The 27,500-nt window shown below is 36.6% G+C and overlaps 1 protein-coding gene across 2 annotated transcripts in view; it reads left to right on the top strand.

The window, feature by feature from the left end:
• Positions 1-27,500, top strand: part of usp43b (ubiquitin specific peptidase 43b) — a 197,385-nt gene that overhangs the window by 169,693 nt on the left and 192 nt on the right. Inside the window, exons 9-16 of one of the 2 annotated variants that reach the window (XM_062037413.1) lie at positions 3,882-3,985; positions 11,160-11,237; positions 11,305-11,434; positions 13,554-13,890; positions 17,484-17,642; positions 17,724-17,894; positions 21,111-22,067; positions 26,452-27,500. The exon at positions 26,452-27,500 is cut by the window's right edge and continues 192 nt beyond it. In XM_062037413.1, the coding sequence (XP_061893397.1) occupies positions 3,882-3,985; positions 11,160-11,237; positions 11,305-11,434; positions 13,554-13,890; positions 17,484-17,642; positions 17,724-17,894; positions 21,111-22,067; positions 26,452-26,462 (1,947 nt within the window). In that variant the 3' untranslated portion in view covers positions 26,463-27,500. The remainder of the gene's footprint in view (positions 1-3,881; positions 3,986-11,159; positions 11,238-11,304; positions 11,435-13,553; positions 13,891-17,483; positions 17,643-17,723; positions 17,895-21,110; positions 22,068-26,451) is intronic. The other variant, XM_062037414.1, reaches the window with a different exon arrangement.

A 27,500-nucleotide genomic window follows, 5' to 3' on the forward strand; every position in this document is an offset into this window, starting at 1 on the left:
TGGAACATCCCGCAGGTGAACGGGCTAATTGGGAACAGGTGGGTGCCATGATTGGGTATAAAAGCAGCTTCCGTGAAATGCTCAGTCGTTCACAAACAAGGACGGGGCGAGGGTCACCACTTTGTCAACAAATGCCTGAGCAAATTGTTGAAGAACAACATTTCTCAACAAGGAATTTAGGGATTTCACCATCTACGCTCCGTAATATCATCAAAAGGTTCAGACAATCTGGAGAAATCACTGCACGTAAGCCATGATATTACACACCTTGGATCCCTCAGGCGGTACTGCATCAAAAAGCCACATCAGTGTGTAAAGGATATTACCACATGGGCTCAGGAACACTTCAGAAAACCACTGTCAGTAACTACAGTTGGTCGCTACATCTGTAAGTGCAAGTTAAAACTCTACTATGCAAAGCCAAAGCCATTTATCAACAACACCCAGAAACGCCGCCGGCTTCGCTGGGCCCGAGCTCATCTAAGATGGACTGATGCAAAGTGGAAAAGTGTTCTGTGGTCTGACGAGTCCACATTTCAAATTTTTCTGGGAAACTGTGAACATCAAGTCCTCCGGACCACAGAGGAAAAGAACCATCCGGATTGTTCTAGGGTGAAAGTGTAAAAGGCAGCATGTGTGATGGTATGGGGGTGTATTAGTGGCCAAGACATGGGTAACTTACACATCTGTGAAGGCACCATTAATGCTGAAAGGTACATACAGCTTTTGGAGCAACATATGTTGTTAACATGGACGCCCCTGCTTATTTCAGCAAGACAATGCCAAGCCAGGTGTTACAACAGCGTGGCTTCATAGTAAAAGAGTGCGGGTACTAGACTGGCCTGCCTGTAGTCCAGACATTGAAAATGTGTGGCAGCTAAAATATGAGAAGGGAGACTGTTGAACAACTTAAGCTGTACATCAAGCAAGAATGGGAAAGAATTCCACTTCAAAAATGTGTCTCCTCACTTCCCAAACCTTTACTGGGTGTTGTTAAAAGGAAAGGCCATGTAACACACTGGTAAAAATGCCTTTTTTGCAATGTGTTGCTGCCATTAAATTCGAAGTTCATGATTAATTGCAAAAAAAAAAGAAGTTTCTCAGTGTGAACATGAAATATCTTGTTTTTGCAGTCTATTCAATTGAATAGACTGCATATATATATATATATATATATATATATATATATATATATATATATATATATATATATATATATATATATATATATATAGATGGATAGATAGATGGATAGATATCTATATACATAAATATATCTATAAATATGAATACCACAATAAAAGCATCCTAAAAACCTGACTGATGCTTTTTAAGATAGGTGGTGTTTGCAGTATTGTGTAACATCACCCAAGGTAGTGGTTCTGTATCTACATCAACATATCCAGATCTTTGAGGAATGTGCTGTTCTTTCCTGGCAGGCCTGAGCGTGGGAGTTTGTGTTTTTCAGCCCAGACAGCATCCACCGGCCACATTTCACGGGAAAGAGGAAATCTGTTTCATTTTTGCACAAAGCACCTCTTCATAGGGATGTGTGCCGCTCACATTTGAACTAATACGATACCTGCTAATCTATATTGGTACCGTCCAGGTTAATAAATGTTAATTGTTTTAATGTTCTGATTATGATAACTGTGCTGTCCAGTTGTTGTTTTGTGTTTGTTATCATATCATGCTATCACTTGCACTGCAGTTGCACCTCCAAGGCATTAGATGGCAGTAATGTGCGGGCTGTGTTGTTTAACTAGGAAGTAGCTGTTTTCATGAAACTGAAAGTAGCGCCCTACAACGTGTTTATACTGTAGGTATTATTACTGAGTGTAACGTTCATCTTAGTTGTGGTTTTCATGAACACATTAGAAGGTGTTGAAATGGCTAATAGTAGCCTGTCTATGGCAAATCCAATGTAATTTAGCATCAAGCTAGGGAATTTTCGAAAAGGGGAGCCTTACTTTACCGTCGAGTGTTTTCTACCATGCATAATTGTTTTGTTGGTGTTAAAAACTGCAATCTTACTTGTGGTCCGCCAACGCCTTTAATTTGGCCCGCGAGACGTCATGAATTGAGTTGAGCATTTTGGCCGGCAGGGAAATCTCACTTCATTTTAAAAGTCTTAATATTTTCAACTCTTATTTTGTTGACATGTTGCGGACAAAGCGAGTAACTCTGATCAATGATAAATGCTCTGAGTTGTAACAAGCACATCACTTACCTGTATGACCCGATGCAAACAACCTTACCTAGTCATGGTGCACAAAAAGATATCCATCCAACACAAAACGTCAACAAACATGCCACACATAACACAACCTGCTCACTCAAAACAATTCTAAATTACACCATATAGCATATATATGTATATCCATCCATCCATTTTCTACTGCTTGTCCCTTTCGGGGTCGCGGGGGGTGCTGGAGCCTATCTCAGCTGCATTCGTATGTATATATATATATATATGTGTGTGTATATATGTATTTGTGTGTATATATATGTATACATATACATACATATATACACACACATATAAGTATATATATATGTATATATACGTATGTGTGTATTTATAAAATCTAATATATATAATATATACATATACGTGTATATATATAAATATATACATATATAGACATATATGTGTGTATATACAGTATATACACATAAATATGGATATATATTTATAAATATGTATAAATATATATATATGTATGTGTATGTATATATATATATATATATATATGTTTATATATATATATATATACACACACATATATATATGTGTGTGTATATATGTATATATATATATATATATATACACACAAATATATATATGTGTGTGTATAAATATTTGTGTGTATATATATATACATATATGTATATATATGTATACATATACATACATATATACACACACATATAAGTATATATATATGTATATATACATATGTGTGTATTTATAAAATCTAATATATATAATATATACATATACGTGTATATATATAAATATATACATATATAGACATATGTGTGTATATACAGTATATACACATAAATATGGATATATATTTATAAATATGTATAAATATATATATATATGTATGTGTATGTATATATATATATTTATGTTTATATATATATATATATATATATATATATATATATATACACACACATATATATATGTGTGTGTATATATGTATATATATATACATGTATATATATATATACACACACACAAATATATATATATGTGTGTGTATATAAATATTTGTGTGTATATATATACATATATGTATATATATGTATACATATACATACATATATACACACACATATAAGTATATATATATGTATGTATACGTATGTGTGTATTTATAAAATCTAATATATATAATATATACATATACGTGTATATATATAAATATATACATATATAGACATATGTGTGTATATACAGTATATACACATAAATATGGATATATATTTATAAATATGTATAAATATATATATATGTATGTGTATGTATATATATATACGTTTATATATATATATATATATGTTTATATATATGTATATATATATGTGTTTATATATATATATATATATATATATATATATATGTATATATATATGTTTATATATATATATATATGTTTATATATATATATATGTGTATATATATATATATGTGTATATATATATATATATATGTGTGTATATATATATATATGTATATATATGTATATATATATATATATAAATATAAATATGTATATATATATATATGTATGTATGCCGTGTCCAGTCAGTGTACAAAATACTATCAATGTTTGAGCATGTTTTGATTGACCTGTTTTTCCTTCCAGAATAACAGAGTCCTCTTCAACATCCGCGTGGTTGGAGGATCCTCATTTTACAGCTACTTGTCACCTCAGGACGCCCGGCCGCTCTACCACCCGGCTGTTGACAGGTGAGTGGGGGTGGGTGGAGTGGAGTGGAGTGGGGTCGGGTGGTGTTCAATGACGAGGTGTTTTCATGTTCCAGGGACGAAATAAAATGAGCGTTTGAAATTGAGCTCCCCGCCGTGACCTGGCGGGGAGGTTTTATGTTTTCTCACAGAGTCAATGGCCTTTTTTCAAGGTCGTCTGCTCTTCAGTGTCGGATTCCTCCGCAGTCCTCACGTTCTTGTCCTGTGGTAGAGGCTCTGAATGCAGGGGAACCTCCATTTACAAACCCCTCATTCTACAAACCTTTCGCTTTTGTTGGAGGAATCTTGAACGTTTCATCCGCTCGTCGTGTGTCTGCAGCGTGGCCATTTTGTGCCCGGCAGCACATCCACTGGGAACCGGCTAATCATTCAATGCTGCTGTAATGCTAGGTTCACACCAACGGTGCTTTGACGGCGCTTTAAAGCGGCATACAAAGCGGCGTTATAGCGTAACAAAGCCTGATTAAAGCGTGAGGGTCCTAATGGATGGTGGGAAAGCTTGTAGTGAAGCGGGACATGCGGCAAGTTCGCCAAAATTTTTTAAACGGTTTTAAAAAATTCTGCGCTCTGTCAAGAATGGAATAAAACGCCGAGAGCGTATCAAAGCGTGACAAAGCTCAGCAAAACTTGACTCAAAGCGTAGGAAAGCTTAACAGATCTTGGTTCAAAGCGCGGACCCCAGTCTACAACTACAAATAGGAAGTGACTGTGATATTGACTAGTGACATTGAAACTTTATGTAAAACCAACACAGGATTACAAATCCATTCTCTTTTGCATCATTGCCTTTTTTATACCATGATCATTGTTTCTGCACTTCTTTAGAGTTTGCTGTTTGATGTTGCAGTTTGACATTGCTGTCTATCATTTTTCTGTATGAAAATGTTAATAATAAAGAGAATATGTTACGTTTTCTAAAAGAAATGCCTTTAATTAATTTCAACTAGCATAAGAAATGAAAGATAGATATTTATTAAGATGACAAAAATAAAAGAAATGAAGATATAAAACATAATATAACGAGAAAAAAAGAGAAATTGAAAAAATAAATGAATATAAAAAATGGGTGGATAAAACAAATGCCTTTTAATATTTTCAACTAGCATGAAAGATAGATATTTATTAAGATGACAAAAATAAAAGAAATGAAGATATGAAACATAATATAACGAGGAAAAAAAGAGAAATTGAAAAAATAAATGAATATGAAAAATGGGTGGATAAAACAAATGCCTTTTCATATTTTCAACTAGCATGAAAGATAGATATTTATTAAGATGACAAAAATAAAAGAAATTAAGATATAAAACATAATATAACGGGGAAAAAAGAGCAATTGAAAAAATAAATCACTATAAAAAATGGGTGGATAAAACAAATGCCTTTTAATATTTTCAACTAGCATGAAAGATATATATTTATTAAGATGACAAAAATAAAAGAAATGAAGATATAAAACATAATATAACGAGAGAAAAAAGAGAAATTGAAAAAATAAATGAATATAAAAAATGGGTGGATAAAACAAATGCCTTTTAATATTTTCAACTAGCATGAAAGATAGATATTTATTAAGATGACAAAAATAAAAGAAATGAAGATATAAAACATAATATAACGGGAAAAAAAGAGCAATTGAAAAAATAAATGAATATAAAAAATGGGTGGATAAAACAAATGCCTTTTAATATTTTCAACTAGCATGAAAGATAGATATTTATCAAGATAACAAAAATAAAAGAAATTAATATATAAAACATAATATAACGGAAAAAAAAGAGCAATTGAAAAAATAAATGAATATAAAAAATGGGTGGATAAAACAAATGCCTTTTAATATTTTCAACTAGCATGAAAGATAGATATTTATTAAGATGACAAAAATAAAAGAAATGAAGATATAAAACATAATATAACGGAAAAAAAAGAGCAATTGAAAAAATAAATGAATATAAAAAATGGGTGAATAAAACAAATGCCTTTTAATATTTTCAACTAGCATGAAAGATAGATATTTATTAAGATGACAAAAATAAAAGAAATGAAGATATAAAACATAATATAACGGGAAAAAAAGAGCAATTGAAAAAATAAATGAATATAAAAAATGGGTGGATAAAACAAATGCCTTTTAATATTTTCAACTAGCATAAAAGATAGATATTTATTAAGATGACAAAAATAAAAGAAATGAAGATATAAAACATAATATAACGGGGAAAAAAAGAGCAATTGAAAAAATAAATGAATATAAAAAATGGGTGGATAAAACAAATGCCTTTTAATATTTTCAACTAGCATGAAAGATAGATATTTATTAAGATGACAAAAATAAAAGAAATGAAGATATAAAACATAATATAACAGAAAAAAAGAAATTGAAAAAATAAATGAATATAAAAAATGGGTGGATAAAACAAATGCCTTTTAATATTTTCAACTAGCATGAAAGATAGATATTTATTAAGATGACAAAAATAAAAGAAATGAAGATATAAAACATAATATAACGGAAAAAAAAATAAATTGAAAAAATAAATGAATATTAAAAATGTGTGGGAAAAGAGTATACTGAGTTTTTCCACATTTGTTTCTTATTTTTGTTGTAACAATGCACAACAGAGCTTGTTAATCGTGTCAGAGCCTGATTTAAAGCGTCAGGATCGCATCAAAGCGTAATAAAGTTCAATAAAGCGTAATAAAACGTGATTTAAAGCGTATCAAAGAGGGATCAAAGCGTGAGGAACGGTAAGAAAGCGGCAACTAATTCGTATCAGAGCGTATCAAAGCATAACATTACTTCAGAGATCGGGATATTCGTGGAAAAATTGACAAAAATGACGGCGCTTTGCTTGCCGCTTCAAAGCGCGGCAAGCGCCGTTGGTGTGAACCAGGCATTAGCTACCGTGCTACTTTGTCTGCTTTTTAACTGTTTTTTTAGCCTTTTTACAGCATTTTTGTAGTTTCTAGTAGTCAACAAAGTAAAGCGGATTTTATATTTTATTCGTGAGAAGTTTTGTTGACAGTGTGTGTACGTGTCGGCAGGGCGGCTGCTTAGGAAGAGGGACAGTTCAGCTTGTTGTTGTTGTTGTTTTGGCTTTTTTTTATTAAATACAAATTTAATCCATCACTCCATTGTTGTTTGTTTGACGTACAGTGCTGTATAGCGCTTTATATCGTGGTCCAAGTGTACATCAATCCATCCATTTTCTACCGCTTGTCCCTTTCGGGGTCGCGGGGGGTGCTGGTGCCTGTATCAGCTGCATTCAGGCAGGAGGCGGGTACACCCTGGACAACAGTCACACACTAGGGACCATTTAGTGTTACCAATCAACCTATCCCCAGGTGCATGTCTTTGGAAGTGGGAGGGGCCTATCCCCAGGTGCATGTCTTTGGAGGTGGGAGGGGCCTATCCCCAGGTGCATGTCTTTGGAAGTGGGAGGGGCCTATCCCCAGGTGCATGTCATGCAAACTCCACACAGAAAGATCCCGAGCCCGGGATTGAACTCAGGACCTTCGTGTTGTGAGGCACATGCACTCACCCCCTGTGCCACCGTGCTGCCTGGTACAAAATAGGGAATTGTGGAGATTTGCTTCATTATACAAACTTTTCTATTTTTAACGATCATAAAGTTTGTAAATGGAGGTTCCACCGTCATGCTGTTTCTGCTTTTTTTTTCCACGGAAGGTCCCGGAAGGACAACGGAGCGACTTGCAATGAATAGAAAGACTGAAAATAGTCCATCAAGATTGATGGAGGTTGAAATGATGCAAAGGACAAAGTTATTGTGACTTTATCACACTACAAAGAGTTCAGCCATTTAGTTAGAGCGGAGGTCGGCAACCCACGGCTCTTTAGCGCCGCCCCAGTGGCTCCCTGGAGCTTTTTCATAAAAATGTATGAAAATGGAAAAAGATGAGGGTAAAAATAGATTTTTAATATGGTTTGTGTAGGAGGACAAACATGACACCTCATTGTTATAAACCCCAGCGTTTATATTAAACTTCCCTGATGAGAGTCCTACTTATTTCGGCGGTCCTTGAACTCACCGTAGTTTGTTTACATGTACAACTTTCTCCGACGCTGCCACAGAAAGACGTGTTTTATGCCACTCCTTTGTCTCATTTTGTCCACCAAGCGTTTCATGCTGTGCGTGAATGCACAAAGGTGAGCTTTGTTGACGTTATTGACTTGTTGGAGTGCTAATCAGGCATATTTGCAAGCTAATCCATGCTAACATGCTATTTAGGCTAGCTGTATGTACATATTGCATCATTATGCCTTTTTGTAGCTATCTTTGAGTTCATTTAATTTCCTTTACTTATGTCCTCTGTGTGTTTAATTTATATTTATATTATCTGTATGTAATTTGCCCTGTTGTTCCAGACCACAGCAAAGATTGTAATAAATCCACTAGAAGATGTTTCCTTTAACTTGGACATACACTTTCTATACGTTTGGCCATTCTAAGTCAGTCATTTCCAGGAGTTATCTCACCTTCTGAGAAGTTTTACTAATGTTTTCCAATGTTGTAAAAATGTGTAGAATAAATATTACATTTCAACATTTCTGTCAACTAAGATTTGTATCAGCCTGCGACAAATAGTCATTTTGATAGTAGGCTAATATAGCTAATATAGACACTTACATCATGTGTTGTCTTCATTATGACACTTATATAAGACTTTTAAAGTCATTTTGATAGTAGGCTAATATAGACACTTACATCATGTGTTGTCTTCATTATAACACTTATATAAGACTTTTAAAGTCATTTTCATAGTAGGCTAATATAGCTAATATAGACACTTACATCATGTGTTGTTTTCATTATAACACTTATATAAGACTTTTAAAGTCATTTTGATAGTAGGCTAATGTAGACACTTACATCATGTGTTGTCTTCATTATAAAACTTATAGAAGACCTTAAAAAAATTGATAGTAGGCTAATATAACTAATATAGACACTTACATCATGTGTTGTCTTCATTATAACACTTCTATAAGACATTTAAAGTCATTTTGATAGTAGGCTAATATAGACACTTACATCATGTGTTGTTGTCATTATAACACTTATATAAGACTTTTAAAGTCATTTTGATAGTAGGCTAATATAGACACTTACATCATGTGTTGTTTTCATTATAACACTTATATAAGTCTTTTAAAGTAATTTTGATAGTAGGCTAAAATAGCTAATACAGACACTTACATCATGTGTTGTCTTCATTATAACACTTATATAATACTTTTGAAGTCATTTTGATAGTAGGCTAAAATAGCTAATATAGACACTTACAGCATGTGCTGTCTTCATTGTAACACTTATATAAGACTTGTAAAGTCATTTTGATAGTAGGCTAATATAGACACTTACATCATGTGTTGTCTTCATTATAACACTTATATAAGACTTTTAAAGTCATTTTGATAGTAGGCTAATATAGACACTTACATCATGTGTTGTCTTCATTATAACACTTATATAAGACTTTTAAAGTCATTTTGATAGTAGGCTAAAATAGCTAATATAGACACTTACATCATGTGTTGTCTTCATTATAACACTTATATAAGACTTTTAAAGTCATTTTGATAGTAGGCTAATATAGCTAATATAGACACTTACATCATGTGTTGTCTTCATTATAACACTTATATAAGACTTTTAAAGTCATTTTGATAGTAGGCTAATATAGCTAATATAGACACTTACATCATGTGTTGTCTTCATTATAACACTTATATAAGACTTAAAGTCATTTTGATAGTAGGCTAAAATAGCTAATACAGACACTTACATCATGTGTTGTCTTCATTATAACACTTATATAAGACTTTTAAAGTCATTTTGATAGTAGGCTAATATAGACACTTACATCATGTGTTGTCTTCATTATAACACTTATATAAGACTTTTAAAGTCATTTTGATAGTAGGCTAAAATAGCTAATATAGACACTTACATCATGTGTTGTCTTCATTATAACACTTATATAAGACTTTTAAAGTCATTTTTATAGTAGGCTAATATAGCTAATATAGACACTTACATCATGTGTTGTCTTCATTATAACACTTATATAAGACTTTTAAAGTCATTTTGATAGTAGGCTAATATAGCTAATATAGACACTTACATCATGTGTTGTCTTCATTATAACACTTATATAAGACTTAAAGTCATTTTGATAGTAGGCTAAAATAGCTAATACAGACACTTACATCATGTGTTGTCTTCATTATAACACTTATATAAGACTTTTAAAGTCATTTTGATAGTAGGCTAATATAGACACTTACATCATGTGTTGTCTTCATTATAACACTTATATAAGACTTTTAAAGTCATTTTGATAGTAGGCTAAAATAGCTAATATAGACACTTACATCATGTGTTGTCTTCATTATAACACTTATATAAGACTTTTAAAGTCATTTTTATAGTAGGCTAATATAGCTAATATAGACACTTACATCATGTGTTGTCTTCATTATAACACTTATATAAGACTTTTAAAGTCATTTTGATAGTAGGCTAATATAGCTAATATAGACACTTACATCATGTGTTGTCTTCATTATAACACTTATATAAGACTTTTAAAGTCATTTTGATAGTAGGCTAATATAGCTAATATAGACACTTACATCATGTGTTGTCTTCATTATAACACTTATATAAGACTTAAAGTCATTTTGATAGTAGGCTAATATAGACACTTACATCATGTGTTGTCTTCATTATAACACTTATATAAGACTTTTAAAGTCATTTTGATAGTAGGCTAATACAACTAATGTAGACACTTGCATCATTCTCAACCAATATTCTACAACACAAACACAACGTTGAAACAACATGCTTTTTGACAACGTTTATTCAATGTCAGGTTGTGACGTTGATTTGACCTTTGAATTTTGGTCATTTCCCAACCAACAATGTGGATCCAACGTTGCCTAAAATGTATAAATACAACTATTTTGCAACGTTGTTTCAAAGTCTTGTGCCTGCTGGGTTGTGTGATCTGATCATGCAGGCGGCACATGACTATGGTCTATGGAAACGCTGACATCTAGTGGACACAACAGTGCACACTGCAGCTTGGTGACATCATGGATTCATGTGTTCATGCTTTGGTCTCTTAGAGCGCTGAAATTCTGCAGCCCAGGAGGCCCCGCCCACGTGAAGCTCATCATCGAGTGGGAGTACCGACTCAAAGACTGGTGAATAAAGCACTTTTAGCCTGACGTTCAAGTTGTTGGTGTGTTGAAGAAGTCTTTTTGTCCACAGCCTGTTTGGGAACATCCAGGAGGAAGTGGTGAAGGATGCAGAGAGCGTGTGGTGTCAGCAGCAGCAACATGTCCAGCAGTACAGCTGCACCTTGGACCAGTGCTTCCAGCTCTACACCAAGGAGGAGCAGGTGTGCACCTCACTGCCCGTGTTCTTGTTCCACCTCACTGCCCGTGTTCCCGCTCCACCTCACTGCCCGTGTTCTTGTTCCACCTCACTGCCCGTGTTCTTGTTCCACCTCACTGCCCGTGTTCTTGTTCCACCTCACTGCCCGTGTTCTTGTTCCACCTCACTGCCCGTGTTCTTGTTCCACCTCACTGCCCGTGTTCTTGTTCCACCTCACTGCCCGTGTTCCCGCTCCACCTCACTGCCCGTGTTCTTGTTCCACCTCACTGCCCGTGTTCTTGTTCCACCTCACTGCCCGTGTTCTTGTTCCACCTCACTGCCCGTGTTCTTGTTCCACCTCACTGCCCGTGTTGCCGCTCCACCTCACTGCCCGTGTTCTTGTTCCACCTCACTGCCCGTGTTCCCGCTCCACCTCACTGCCCGTGTTCTTGTTCCACCTCACTGCCCGTGTTCTTGTTCCACCTCACTGCCCGTGTTCCCGCTCCACCTCACTGCCCGTGTTCTTGTTCCACCTCACTGCCCGTGTTCTTGTTCCACCTCACTGCCCGTGTTCCCGCTCCACCTCACTGCCCGTGTTCTTGTTCCACCTCACTGCCCGTGTTCTTGTTCCACCTCACTGCCCGTGTTCTTGTTCCACCTCACTGGGCGTGTTCTTGTTCCACCTCACTGGGCGTGTTCATTGTTCCACCTCACTGGGCGTGTTCCCGCTCCACCTCATTGGCCGTGTTCTTGTTCCACCTCACTGGCCGTGTTCTTGTTCCACCTCACTGGCCGTGTTCTTGTTCCACCTCACTGGGCGTGTTCTTGTTCCACCTCACTGGGCGTGTTCTTGTTCCACCTCACTGGGCGTGTTCCCACTCCACCTCACTGGGCGTGTTCTTGTTCCACCTCACTGGGCGTGTCCTTGTTCCAACTCACTGGGCGTGTTCATTGTTCCACCTCACTGGGCGTGTTCCCGCTCCACCTCATTGGCCGTGTTCTTGTTCCACCTCACTGGCCGTGTTCTTGTTCCACCTCACTGGCCGTGTTCTTGTTCCACCTCACTGGGCGTGTTCTTGTTCCACCTCACTGGGCGTGTTCTTGTTCCACCTCACTGGGCGTGTTCCCACTCCACCTCACTGGGCGTGTTCTTGTTCCACCTCACTGGGCGTGTTCCCGCTCCACCTCATTGGGCGTGTTCCCACTCCACCTCACTGGCCGTGTTCCCGCTCCACCTCGCTGGGCGTGTTCTTGTTCCACCTCGCTGGCCGTGTTCCCACTCCACCTCGCTGGCCGTGTTCCCACTCCACCTCACTGGGCGTGTTCTTGTTCCAACTCACTGGGCGTGTTCCAGTATGCTTTGTAGTCTGGAAAATATTGTAATCTTCTGCCAAATGGGGAAAAACATGTTATGTTGTAGACTAACATATACTACATTGCTTCGTTTGGAAACAATTAAGGTATGTAAATAAACTTTCTGTGTAAATAACTAATTTCACAACGTATATATGTGCGCCTTTTAGTCCGGTGCGGATAATATATCACCACAAGGCGATTCCAATAAAAGGTGTGTTATTGTTTGTTATGGCGCCATCATGACGATGACTTCTGTTTTGTTTGATCATCCGTTTTACTGCCGTGTTACACACACTGTTTGAAAACAAATAAAATGCATGTAAATAAACATTCCCTAAATATATATATATATCTGCAGCTTATAGTCCGGTGCGGCTAATATATGGAAAAATATTTTTTTTGTTTCCTAAAAATGTAGTGGGCGGGGCTTATATACCGATGCGCTCTATAGTTTGGAATATGCAGTCATTTTTCTTTTCCATCCCCGACCAAACAACACACATATAAAGTTTCTACACACAATGCATTTGTTTGTAGAACGTGTTGTAGCACTCCACTAAAACCAGTTTGATACACAAGGACATTCAATGGACAGATTAATTGATAATATTTAGAGAAATAATGGCTTGGTGCGGCCCTACTCTGTAGTGTTTTGTAAATGTTTGTCACTATTTTAAACGTGAGTGGGTCCAAATGAATATAGAACACCCTTGCCTTGCAACAATGAGGGCGATTAGAAAGCTTCCCCCCTGATGCTTGTCCTAAAGGCGTGCTGGTGTTCCTTTCAGCTGGCGCCGGACGACGCCTGGAAGTGTCCTCACTGCCAGCAGCTGCAGCAAGGCATGGTGAAGATGAGCTTGTGGACGCTGCCCGACATCCTCATCCTGCACCTCAAGCGCTTCCGGCAGGTGGGCGAGCGCAGGAACAAGCTGACCACCTTCGTGCACTTCCCGCTGACGGGCCTGGACATGACGCCGCACATGGTGAAGAAGCGCACGCACGGCGCCGCACCTCACCCGGGGTGGAAAGGGTCCAGACGGTCCGACCTGGCTCCTCCCGACTTCCTGTACGACCTGTACGCCGTGTGCAACCATCATGGAGGAATGCATGGCGGCCATTACACAGGTCAGACGTCACATTGGCAAATGGCAGGAAACTCAACCAGTTAAGGCATCTGTGTCTAAAGTGTGGCCCGCATAATTTAATATGGTTTAATATTATTTAATATTTATAATAACATATGTATTATACATTTTAATTTTATAATTTATAATAATATTTATATTATTTATAATAAATTAGTAACATAATTTAACATAGTTTAATATATAGTAGATTAATATAGCAATAATTAAATGAATATAATTTAATATTAATAACATATTTATTATATGTTATTATGTATAACAAATTAATAACAATTTACTATAGTTTAATATAATTTAATATAGTAATAATTAAATTAATATATTTTAATATTTTCAATAACATTATATTATAAATCACTTCCTCTCAGATGGGACAACAAAATGTTCTCCTTTTTTTTTTCTTGTACAAATACCCGGTTTTCCCGACATTCCAGGAATTCCCAGAATTCCCGGTTTTCCAAAGTCCTATTGTCACCACCTCCTGGAAAGTTTTCACAGTCCATATTTTCCAACACTTTTTGACCAATCCACCTTCAAAACATTCCTCTCAGAAGGGACAACAAAATGTCCTGTTTTTTTTTCTTGTACAAATACCCGGTTTTCCCAACATTCCAGGAATTCCCGGTTTTCCAAAGCCCTATTGTCACCACTTCCTGGAAAGTTTTCACAGTCCATATTTTCCAACACTTTTTGACCAATCCACCTTCAAAACATTCCTCTCAGAAGGGACAACAAAATGTCCAGTTTTTTTTTCTTGGACAAATACCCGGTTCTCCCGACATTCCAGGAATTCCCAGAATTCCCGGTTTTCCAAAGTCCTATTTTCACCACTTCCTGGAAAGTTTTCACAGTCCAAATGTTCCAATTCTTTTTGACCAATCCACCTTCAAAACATTCCTCTCAGATGGGACAACAAAATGTCCAGTTTTTTTTTCTTGTACAAATACCCGGTTTTCCCGACATTCCAGGAATTCCCGGTTTTCCAAAGCCCTATTGTCCCCACTTCCTGGAAAGTTTTCACAGTCCAAATTTTCCAACACTTTTTGACCAATCCACCTTCAAAACATTCCTCTCAGATGTGACAACAAAATGTCCTGGTTTTTTTCTTGTACAAATACCCGGTTTTTCCGACATTCCAGGAATTCCCAGAATTCCCGGTTTTCCAAAGTCCTATTTTCACCACTTCCTGGAAAGTTTTCACAGTCCATATTTTCCAACAGTTTTTGACCAATCCACCTTCAAAACATTCCTCTCAGAAGGGACAACAAAATGTCCTGGTTTTTTTTCTTGTACAAATACCCGGTATTCCCGAAATTCCAGGAATTCTGAAATACCAATTCATAGTCAAACTTTTACTGCTACTACATTTTTCAACCCTTTCAAAAATTCCAACAGCAACCCATTCATATTGTCTGCCAGTATCAATATTTTCAAAAAATCCTGGTTTTCCCGATATTCCCAAATTTCCAGGAAATTCCCATTCAAATAAATAGATGTATTCATAGTTCTAAATTCTCAAAATGAAGTGCCGTTTTTAAACCTGATTCCGACCTTTCAACCATGCACCCACACTACTCTTCCCATTTTTCAAACCCAAAACATGTTTTCCCTTTCCCAAATTTCCCGGAATTTCCTCCCCATTGACAATGAATGGTCAATATACAATCTACTGCATATCCCACATTTCTCATCCGATTTGAACCGTTTCAACCATCCACACACTCCACTCACCTTGGACAATCAAACTACCATTTTCAAAGTAAAAAAAAAATCCAGGAATTCCCAGAATTCCCGGTTTTCCAAAGCCCTATTGTCCCCACTTCCTGGAAAGTTTTCACAGTCCAAATTTTCCAACACTTTTTGACCAATCCACCTTCAAAACATTCCTCTCAGATGGGACAACAAAATGTCCAGTTTTTTTTTCTTGTACAAATACCCGGTTTTCCCGACATTCCAGGAATTCCCAGAATTCCCGGTTTTCCAAAGTCCTATTTTCACCACTTCCTGGAAAGTTTTCACAGTCCATATTTTCCAACACTTTTTTACCAATCCACCTTCAAAACATTCCTCTCAGATGGGACAACAAAATGTCCTGTTTTTTTTCTTGTACAAATACCCGGTTTTCCCGACATTCCAGGAATTCCCAGAATTCCCGGTTTTCCAAAGCCCTATTGTCCCCACTTCCTGGAAAGTTTTCACAGTCCAAATTTTCCAACACTTTTTGAACAATCCACCTTCAAAACATTCCTCTCAGATGGGACAACAAAATGTCCAGTTTTTTTTTCTTGTACAAATACCCGGTTTTCCCGACATTCCAGGAATTCCCGGTTTTCCAAAGCCCTATTGTCACCACTTCCTGGAAAGTTTTCACAGTCCAAATTTTCCAACACTTTTTTACCAATCCACCTTCAAAACATTCCTCTCAGATGGGACAACAAAATGTCCAGTTTTTTTTTCTTGTACAAATACCCGGTTTTCCCGACATTCCAGGAATTCCCAGAATTCCCGGTTTTCCAAAGCCCTATTGTCCCCACTTCCTGGAAAGTTTTCACAGTCCAAATTTTCCAACACTTTTTGAACAATCCACCTTCAAAACATTCCTCTCAGATGGGACAACAAAATGTCCAGTTTTTTTTTCTTGTACAAATACCCGGTTTTCCCGACACTCCAGGAATTCCCGGTTTTCCAAAGCCCTATTGTCACCACTTCCTGGAAAGTTTTCACAGTCCAAATTTTCCAACACTTTTTGACCAATCCACCTTCAAAACATTCCTCTCAGATGGGACAACAAAATGTCCAGTTTTTTTTTTCTAGTACAAATACCCGGTTTTCCCGACATTCCAGGAATTCCCAGAATTCCCGGTTTTCCAAAGTCCTATTTTCACCACCTCCTGGAAAGTTTTCACAGTCCAAATTTTCCAACACTTTTTGACCAATCCACCTTCAAAACATTCCTCTCAGAAGGGACAACAAAATGTCCTGTTTTTTTTTCTTGTACAAATACCCGGTTTTCCCGACATTCCAGGAATTCTGAAATACCAATTCATAGTCAAACTTTTACTGCTACTACATATTTCAACCCTTTCAAAAATTCCAACAGCAACCCATTCATATTGTCTGCTAGTATCAATATTTTCAAAAAATCCTGGTTTTCCCGATATTCCCAAATTTCCAGGAAATTCCCATTCAAATTAATAGATGTATTCATAGTTCTAAATTCTCAAAATGAAGTGCCGTTTTTAAACCTGATTCCGACCTTTCAACCATGCACCCACACTACTCTTCCCGTTTATCAAACCCAAAGCATGTTTTCCCTTTCCCAAAATTCCCAAAATTTCCTGGAATTTCCTCCCCATTGACAATGAATGAGCAATATACCAACCTCTCCATATCCCACATTTCTCACCGGATTCCAACAGTTCCAACATCCACACACTCATCTCACCCTGAACATTCAAGCATTTCACTTCCACTCACGCGTATCGGAATTGCAAATTGTAGTTTGGAGTGATTTAGAACAGACCTCAAACTGATTCCGGTTATTTGGCTGATGTGTTGTTGTGCCGGCAGCCTTCTGCAGGAACTCTGTGGACGGCCAGTGGTACAGCTACGACGACAGCGTTGCTGATCCGGTTCCAGAGGAGGACCTGTGCACACGCGGTGCCTACATCCTCTTTTATCAGAGAAGAAGAACCATCCCGGCTTGGTCTGCGAGTTCCTCCGTCACCGGTTAGACCTCCCCGGCCGTCCTATCCGGTATCTCTGATGCTTGCCAAGTCAGGCTCTTCTCTCACGTCCCTCTTCTTCCAGGGTCCACCAGCTCCTCGGCGTCCGGCCACTGGCTGGTGCGGCTGACGGGGGGCGGGGACAAAGGTGCCCCGGCGTCCGGCCTGGGGCCCCCGGTGCCCACGCGGCCTCCGGAGTCTCCTGAGCTGCCGGTGTTTGGAGAAGAACTCTCCCAAACAGCGGAAACAAGTGATGGTCAATCTTTATCTGAGACAACAACACATGTTTTTATGCATTCTAACTCGTAAATTAATGTTAGCAAAAGTCAGCTAACAATGACGCTAATTGGAGTTGCTCTATTCTGCCTATAAAGCGCTCTAAAAACCATCCATCGTTTTATATAAGTATACTGTAAATTCCGGACTATAAGCCACTACTTTTTATATATATATATATATATAGATAGCACGTACAAGTATATATATATATATATATATATATATATATATATATATATATATATATATATATATATATATATATATATATATATATACTGGTAAGGTGTTTTATTGTGTGTGCTATGGTGCCATCTTATAGACGAGTTCGCTACCATTTAGTGTTTTCAACCAAAAGTAGAATTGTTGTTCAGTCCTCGAGCCGTCCATAGCGTTTTTACGTGTATGGATTCTTCATTCATCCATTTAGGCGTTGGTAAGTTTTACAATATAACTAAAACAATTCTTACTTACTAAAGCGTCCCATGTGTGACGTCTGTAGGAGTGTTTTCATGCATATTTGTACGTGCTATCGTAATGTAATCAAGCCAGCGTCGTTGGCGTTAGCAAATATGCTAACACGTTTACGAGTGTCTGTGTTAGTATTATTAACTTACAATGACATTCTTTTTGTATTGTTTCACTTTCACATATTCCTCAGTAAATTCACCAAAACGTCACCGTGGAGTTATTGAGTCTGTTTAGCTGATTGGAGAGCTAGCTTGCGCAGTTAGTAGGTCCATGACCATGACTTCTGTTTTGTTTGATCAGCCGTTTTACTGCCTTTTTACATACACAGTTTGGAAACAATTAAGGTATGTAAACAAACATTTAAAGAATCTTACCACTCGTTAGCGGCACTTTTTTTTTTAACCCTTTGTGAGGATTATAATTAATTCTTCATCAAAACGGGAAGATATAAACATCCCAGTGAGAGCAGACAGTGTACAGTAAGTGATGGTTGTATTATGTTTGTAGTTAGTATTTCGGGAAGATATAAACATCCCAGTGAGAGCAGACAGTGTACAGTAAGTGATGGTTGTATTATGTTTGTAGTTAGTATTTCTTTTTCAGCACCTAGCAATAGTGCTACATGATGTTATTGTCCTTTATTGAAGGGAAAAGTGAACATTATGATGTGTTTGTGAAATTAATACACTGCTGTATGCTGAATAAGAGCAAATCTTACATGTTACTACATTACATATCCCATATTTTCCAGACTCTAGAGCGCTCCAATATATCATTTGCACCCACTAAATTTTAGAGAATTTTTTTTCCCCATATATTAGCCACACCAGACTATAAGTTGCAGATATATACGTTGTGAAATGAGTTATTTACACTGAAATATTCTGTAAATGTTTATTTACATACTTTAATTGTTTACAAACGGTGTCTGTAACAGGGCAGTAAAATGGCCGATCAAACAAAACAGAAGTCATGGTCATGGACCCACTAGCTGTGCAAGCTAGCTCTCCAATCAGCTAAACAGACTCAATAACTCCACGGTGACGTTTTGGTGAATTTACGAAACTGAAACAATACAAAAAGAATGTCATTGTAAGCTAAAAATACTAACACAGACACTGGTAAAGGTGTTAGCATATTAGATAATGCTAACGGCGCTAGCTTTATTACATTACGATAGCACGTACAAATATGCATGAAAACACTCCGACACACATGGGACGATATAGTGAGTGAGAATTGTTTTAGTTATATTGTAAAACTTATATGTGTTTCTTGGAGTGATGAAGGAAGAATCCATACGAGTAGAAACGCTATGGGCGGATAAAGGACGGAACGGCACTTCTACTTCCGGTTGAAAGCTTAGTCCACTTGAAAGTCTGGAATTTACAGTAATTTAATGGTACAGTAGCAAATTTAAAAAATGTAATTCTGTTTTTCTGGTGGTAACACAGACACTCGTAAACGTGGTAGCATATTAGCAAATGCCAACGACGCTAGCTGGATTCCAATACGATAGTACATACAAATATGCATTAAACACTCCTACAGACATCACACACGGGACGCTTTAGTATGTAAGAATAGTTTTAGTTATATTGTAAAACTTACAACTGTTGCTTGGAGTGATGAATGAAGAATCCATACGAGTAGAAACGCTATGGACGGCTAGAACAATGTTTTTGAGCCAAGGCACATTTCCCACCCCAGGAAATGTTAACAAATGACATTCAGTAGCGTACGTTGACCAAATATGACAAAATATGATGCAATTGTTCTACATGATTTGAAAATATGACCACTAATGCACCACTAATGCTCAAAGTAGGCCTACCACCTACTGATATGGAGGAGTATTACATGGTCACTCAAGCACAGACACAGCACATTTCTTGCGGATTATAATTATTGGTTTGCAAAAATATATTTTTAGGCCAATTAGGTGAAATTTCATATTTTCATGTGGTTGAAAAACACCGGGCGGGAAGACAGAACGGCACTTTTACTTCCGGTCGAAAGCCCTAAACGGAAGTCATGGACCCACTAGCTGCGGAAGCTAGCTCTCCAATCAGCTGAACAGACTCAATAAATCCACGGTGACGTTTGGGTGAATTTGTGAAAGGGAAACGATACAAAAAGAATGTCATTGTAAGTTAATAATACTAACATATACACTTGTAAAAATGTTAGCATTTTAGCTAATGCTAACAACGCTAGCTTTATTACATTGCGATAGCACGTACAAATATGCGTGAAAACACTCTTATAGACATCACACATGGGACGCTTTAGTGAGTACGAATTGTTTTAGTTATATTGTAAAACTTCACTGTACAAACATACATATACACATACATGTACATATACATTCACTGTACAAACATACATATACACCATAGACATACACCCGCACATTGCGTCTACATATGCTCGTAATAAGCGGTTGGTAGAAAGCGCTATTGACAGAGGCTCAATGGCAAGGGCAAAAAGCAAAGAACTCAGAGGGCAACCCTGCCGTGTGGAACGGTACAGGTGAAAATATTCAGATTGAATATTATTATTGGGCCATCAGCGAAGAAAAATCCATAATTTGGTGTTATATCTGTCCTGACCTACGTGCTGCACGTACACATCTGCAACATTTTGGAAACATTATTTCTTATTAGATGAAGAAAACATTCATAAAGTCATGAGATGCTAACACGTGTTTATTTTCCTGTAGATGGATTTAATTCCAAACCGTTTGTCCGAGGGACCCAAGGAAGGAGTCTGAGCATGAGGTCGCCAACAAAGCCCAAGGAGACTTTGGGCAAAGTCCTGCCGCTGCGATGGTCCTTCGGGACCAAGGACCGGCTCAAGCATTCGGCCGAGACCCAGTCCGAGGAGCTGGTGGAGTATCTGGAATCCGGGCGCCGTCCGCGATGTACCAAAGAGCCGATAATAGCGCTGGTGGCCACCCCGCCGCAGAGGCAGAGGAACCAGGGCAGGCGGGAGTGTAGCTCCCCGAGTGGGAGCAGCCTGAGCTCCTCGCCCAGAGTCCCAGAGGGACAGAGTCGTGGCGTGGAGAGACACCCGCTAGTCGCCAACGGCGTCCAAGGCAGGGACGACGGTTCTCTGAGGCTGCGGTCGTCTCACAGAAGAACCCGGCAGGACCAGGGCAGGACCGTGGACCTCCAGCTTCAGAGGGTGGCCGTCTTAGGGTCTCACGCCAGCCACAGTGCACCGCCGAGCGGGGACTCCACGCTGAGGAGGACCAAGGTGCATTCAGGCGGGAGCACCCGGGCACAGAAAGAACCTGCGGGACAAGACGGCCTCTTGGCCTTTTTCAAACCTCGGAGAGAAGTTTCGCCGCTGAAGGACCAGGAACCGCGCCTCAACGGCTACGGGCACGGCGGGAAGCAGGCGGGCGGCGACTGGACTCAGCTGTCGCTCTCCAACGGGACGCTGAGGGAGGAGCGGCAGGCGGGAGTGAGCGCCTGCTACAAGGCCAGCGCACGCTCGTCTTGTGCCGACTGCGCCGACATCAAGCGCGCGCACAGTTCCAGCAGCATCCAGACCAAGCTGGACTTGACCTTCCGCCGCTGCGCCTCGCTGCAGAGGAACGGGGACACGGCGGCCCCACCCGCGCCCCGCGCCCTGGCCACCCTGCAGAGGACCCGATTCAGTACCACCTCCCTGGGTAGGCCAACACTCACTTCTAGGAGTGGCATAAAACATCGATTTCTGAATCAATCGCGATTCCTAATCCATAAAAAAAAAAAAAAAAAATTTTAAATTTTTTGGTTTTGTTTGTTTATTGTTTTTTTTCCTAAATGTCCTGTTATACATTTTTAAATATAAAAAATATAAACATATATTCAGGAAAAAAAAAGTAATTTAAAAAATGATCTATACTAGGGGTGTCAAAAAATGTGATTCTCAAATTATTTGCAATTCTTAATTTTTTTTAAAAATTAAAAATCGATTTTTTTATTTTTTTTATTTATTTTTTTAAATTTTTTCTCTAAATCTGTCCTGTCCAGCCTCTTGGGCCAAATCATATTGTTGATTTTATAATTTTATAAATTTTTAAATATACAAGTAAAACTGTAAAAAAAATATATTCAGAAAATGTTTTTTGTTTATTTTGAAAATGATCTACATACTAGGGGTGTCAAAAAATTGGATTCTCAAATTATTCACAATTCCTAATTGATTGTAAAAAAAAAAATCTAAAATCGTTTTTAAAAATAAAATAAAAAATTAATTAAAGAAAAATAATGTTTTCCAAAATCTGTTCTGTTATACATTTTTAAATGTAAAAGTAAAACTATAAAAAAAAAAAAACATATAGTCAGAAAGAAAAATGTATTTTGAAAATTATTTAAATACTAGGAGTGTCAAAAAAAATTGATTTTCTCAAATTATTTGCGATTCTTAATCGGTTAAAAAAAATCAAAAATCTATTGTCATTTTATTTATTTATTTTTCTTAAATCTGTCCTGTTATACATTTTTTTAAATATAAAAGTAAAACTATAAAAAATATAAACAGATATTCAGAAAAAACATTTTGTTTATTTTAAAAATTAACTATACACTAGGGGTGTCAAACAATTTGATTGTCAAGTTATTCGCGATTCTAAATCGATTTTAAAAAAATAAAAAATATAAATATTTTTTTTTTTTCTTCCTCAATCTGTCCTGTCCAGCCTTTTGGGCCAAATCATATTGTTGATTTTATAATTTTATACATTTTTAAATATGCAAGTAAAACTATAAAAAATATATTCATAAAAATGGTTTTGTTTATTTAGAAAATTATTTATACACTAGGGGTGTCAAACAATTTAATTTCCAAATTATTTCTGATACTTAATCGATTTTTTTTTTAAAAACGATTTTTTATTTTTTTATTTTTTTTTCCTCAGTCTGTCCTGTCCAGCCTTTTGGGCCAAATCATATTGTTGGTTTTTATAATATATATATATATATATATATATATATATATATATATATATATATATATATATATATATATATATATATATATATATATATATATATATATATATATATATATATATTAAATATATATATTATATATATATATATATATATATATTATATATATATATATATATATATATATTAAATATATATATTATATATATATATATTATATATTATATATATAATATATATAACATATATATAAATAATAAATATATAAATAAATAAATATATATTATATATTATATATATAATATATAATATAATGTAAAACTATAAAAAAATATAAACATAAAATCGGAAGAAAAAAAAAATATTTTGAAATTTGTCTATATACTAGGGGTGTCAAAAAAAATGTATTCTCAAATTATTCGTGATTTTTAATCAATTAAAAAAAATTATAAAAAATAATTTTTTTAATGTTTTTATTTTATTTATTTATTTATTTTCAATCTGTCCTGTCTGTCCACTCAGACAAATCCTATAGTAGATGTAGATGATCTATATCTGCTGACTTTAGACAAGAGAAGTGTTGGATACTTCTCTTGTTGTCTTATTTGTATTTAACTTTATTAAATGTTTGGCTAGAATTTTAGCAAACTAAACCAGTTTTCTTTTAAGTAATATAAAAATGTATCACAGCTATTTTATGGAGGAATGTAGTAAATAATATAACTGGTTATTTTTAAAAGTATTGATTTTGATTCGAGAATCGATTCTGAATGGAATCGTTACCCCCAAGAATGGAATGTTATCATGTGAGGTGTAACATATTTTAGGTATTTTGCTTTCAAAGTCTTCTCAATAGTACCGTGAAGTGTGACGGCATCAAACTAAAACTTGGCGAGAGTAGTTTTCTTCTGGCAATTTAGCGTTCTGTAAACAAACTACATCTCCCAGAATCCTCAAGGTGGGGGCATTGACCGCCTTAAGCAGGAAGTGAAGTGTGTTGCTAGATTTTTCTGGATAATTGAATGTGTCCAAAACGGTTTGAGTCATGTTGCTAACAAACAGACGAAAGGAGTCCAAATACAAGCTATTTGCTTTCCAGCCAAAAAGAGAACGGAGAACCCCCCATGAAAAAAAAGTTAATTGCGGGAAATACGAGTAAGCTAAAAAGCTACTTGATACATCCTCAATCAATCCGTCCATTTTTCTAGCGCTTGTCTCGGTATGTCGGGCGCAAGTAGGGATGATGTTTGATAAGAAATTATCGAGTTTGAGCCCATTATCGAATCCTCTTATCGAACCGATTCCTTATCGATTCTCTTATCCAATCCAGATAGGTTGTTGTATATGGAAAAAAAACACAATATTTGGTTTAACAAAAGCTCCCTTTTATTTTATTTTAAAATAAATAAATAAAAAATAAATATTGACTGTTACCCCCCTAAACAAAAATAGATATACACTACCGTTCAAAAGTTTGGGGTCACATTAAAATATCCTTATTTTCCAATGAAGATAACTTTAAACTATTCTTAACTTTAAAGAAGTACACTCTATACATTGCTAATGTGGTAAATGACTATTCTAGCTGCAAATGTCTGCTTTTTGGTGCAATATTTACATAGGTGTATAGAGGCCCATTTCCAGCAACTATCACTCCAGTGTTCTAATGGTACAATGTGTTTGCTCATTGGCTCAGAAGGCTAATTGATGATTAGAAAACCCTTGTGTAATCATGTTCACACATCTGAAAACACTACAAAGAAGCTACAAAACTGACCTTCATTTGAGCAGATTGAGTTTCTGGAGCATCACATTTGTGGGCTCAATTAAACGCTCAAAATGGCCAGAAAAAGAGAACTTTCTTCTGAAACGCGACAGTCTATTCTTGTTCTTAGAAATGAAGGATATTCCACAAAATTGTTTGGGTGACCCCAAACTTTTGAACGGTAGTGTATATTGACTGTTGTATAGTATATTAAGTGGGATTTTTCAGAAAAACAAATATATACAGTAACACAAAAACAAGCTGTCTCTGTGATCACTATAGGTGTATAAATAATAATATAGTGTTAAATAAAATCAGTCCCTTGAGCACAAAACTGAAAATAATACAGCTCTCCAAAAAGTGCACTTCTGCTGCTATTGGAACATACTAACTGCACACACTATGACACTAAGAACACCACAGTCATCAATCAACAATTCTTCCCCCCTTACATGAGAGCGAAACCTGGCAATAATTGCATATTGCCTGTTCTGCCCTCACTATACGTGTTGAGGTTCTACAGCTTGGCAGACAGCTAACAAACAATCCAAAGCAAATTCATCCATTTAGGCTCTTTATTGTTGTTGATCTTGCTTTGTCTTTTCCTATCTTTACTTTTGTCTTGCACTGGACTGTTATTTTTATTTTATTTTTAAACTGAAATACACACAATGACAAATGTATAAGCTATGTGATTCAATTAACATACTGAACTGTAATACACAATATGTCAATATTAGCTTCACACAAATATACAGTACTATCATCGAACAAATAGTGCCCCAACTAATGACGCGTAGTATTTTCATATCGCCACAAGGTGTCAGTAAGAGTCTACAATCAAATGGGCATAACATTGCATGTCCCACAGGGCATTTCCTGTACGTGGGAAGGGATTCGTTCCCAGGGATTCGAATAAAGAACCAACTCTTTTTCTTTACTATAGTGGCCTCGGTAACGGGAACCGGTTCTCAAAAAGGGATTCGAGTCCTTTTCTTATTGAACAACCGGGAGAACCGATTTGAAACATCATCCCTAGGCGCAAGGCAGGACAAGTCGCCACCTCTTAAATCATCACCCACAAACGTGACCTTTTTACATGATTAAAAGTCCAATGAACTTTTCTGAGAAACAGCATTTTCCAGACTACTAAAAAGTCAAAGTTGAAGAAGTGAACATTATAGTTTGACACTATTAGAAACTTCCCTCAGAGGGCAACTTAACAACAATCAACATGTTTGGCTACTTGGTGAAAGCTTCAAAGGCCATCGTAAATTAGTCAAATACATCATACGCGTCCGTGTTGCTGTTCTTTATTCCAGGCCTTTGACTAACTGTTGTATTTCCCCCACTAGTGCCTCTGTGACGTGGCTCGGTGACCTCTGACCCCAGGCGGAGGACGTCCGTGGAAAGAAAGAGGTGTCCCCTCCCCCGCCTTGTCTCACCTGTGCGTGTCTTAAAGTCAATCTATGCACACCTGCAGTCCTGACAGGAAGTTCTGCTTCCTGGACCCGAGTCGCTCCCAGCGGACATCTTTGTTGTTGTTTACTTTTGACACTTTTCCTATTTCCTTCCAAGTGACGTGTAGTTGTGGTGTACACCTTTAAGAGTCTGCACCTCGTGGTGATAGGGCTGTCCTGTCCTGATCCATCTTGGAGGTGATAGAGCTGTCCTGTCCTGATCCATCTTCATATCTGCATTGTTTACTCCTGAGGATGGACTACACCAGGGGTCACCAACGCGGGCACCAGGTAGCCCGTAAGGACCAGATGAGTAGCCCGCTGGCCTGTTCTAAAAATAGCTCAAATAGCAGCACTTACCAGTGAGCTGCCTCTATTTTTTAAATTGTATTTATTTACTAGCAAGCTGGTCTCGCTTTGCTCGACATTTTTAATTGTAAGAGAGACAAAACTCAAATAGAAATTGAAAAATCCAAGAAAATATTTGAAAGACTTGGTCTTCACTAACTGACAAAGAAACAGATAACAGACTTGGTGTCCAGTTCAAAGTGTGACATGATTTATTTAAACATTTGAGAAGTTGACTTTTGTATTTTACATGAGTTATTATTTGTACAAACATGGTGCAAAGTCATTCATGATTTGTTCAAAAATGTTAGTGGCTAGCTAGTTAAAATGGGATATTGTGATTTCACAAGACTGTCTTAGAAGTCATCATTTGAAAATGTTCAATTTGAAAAATGTGCACTTAGAGAACATATAAAAATAAAATGTTGCATACTGATATTTAAATGTTTCTATACAGTATATATTGTGAGAAATCATTAAGATGATCAGTGTTTCCACAAAGATAAATATAATTAATTATTAATAATAACATAGAGTTAAAGGTAAATTGGGCAAATTGGCTATTTCTGGCAATTTATTTAAGTGTGTATCAAACT

The sequence above is a fragment of the Entelurus aequoreus genome, linkage group LG25, assembly GCF_033978785.1.
Source record: "Entelurus aequoreus isolate RoL-2023_Sb linkage group LG25, RoL_Eaeq_v1.1, whole genome shotgun sequence".
Taxonomy (NCBI): domain Eukaryota; kingdom Metazoa; phylum Chordata; class Actinopteri; order Syngnathiformes; family Syngnathidae; genus Entelurus; species Entelurus aequoreus.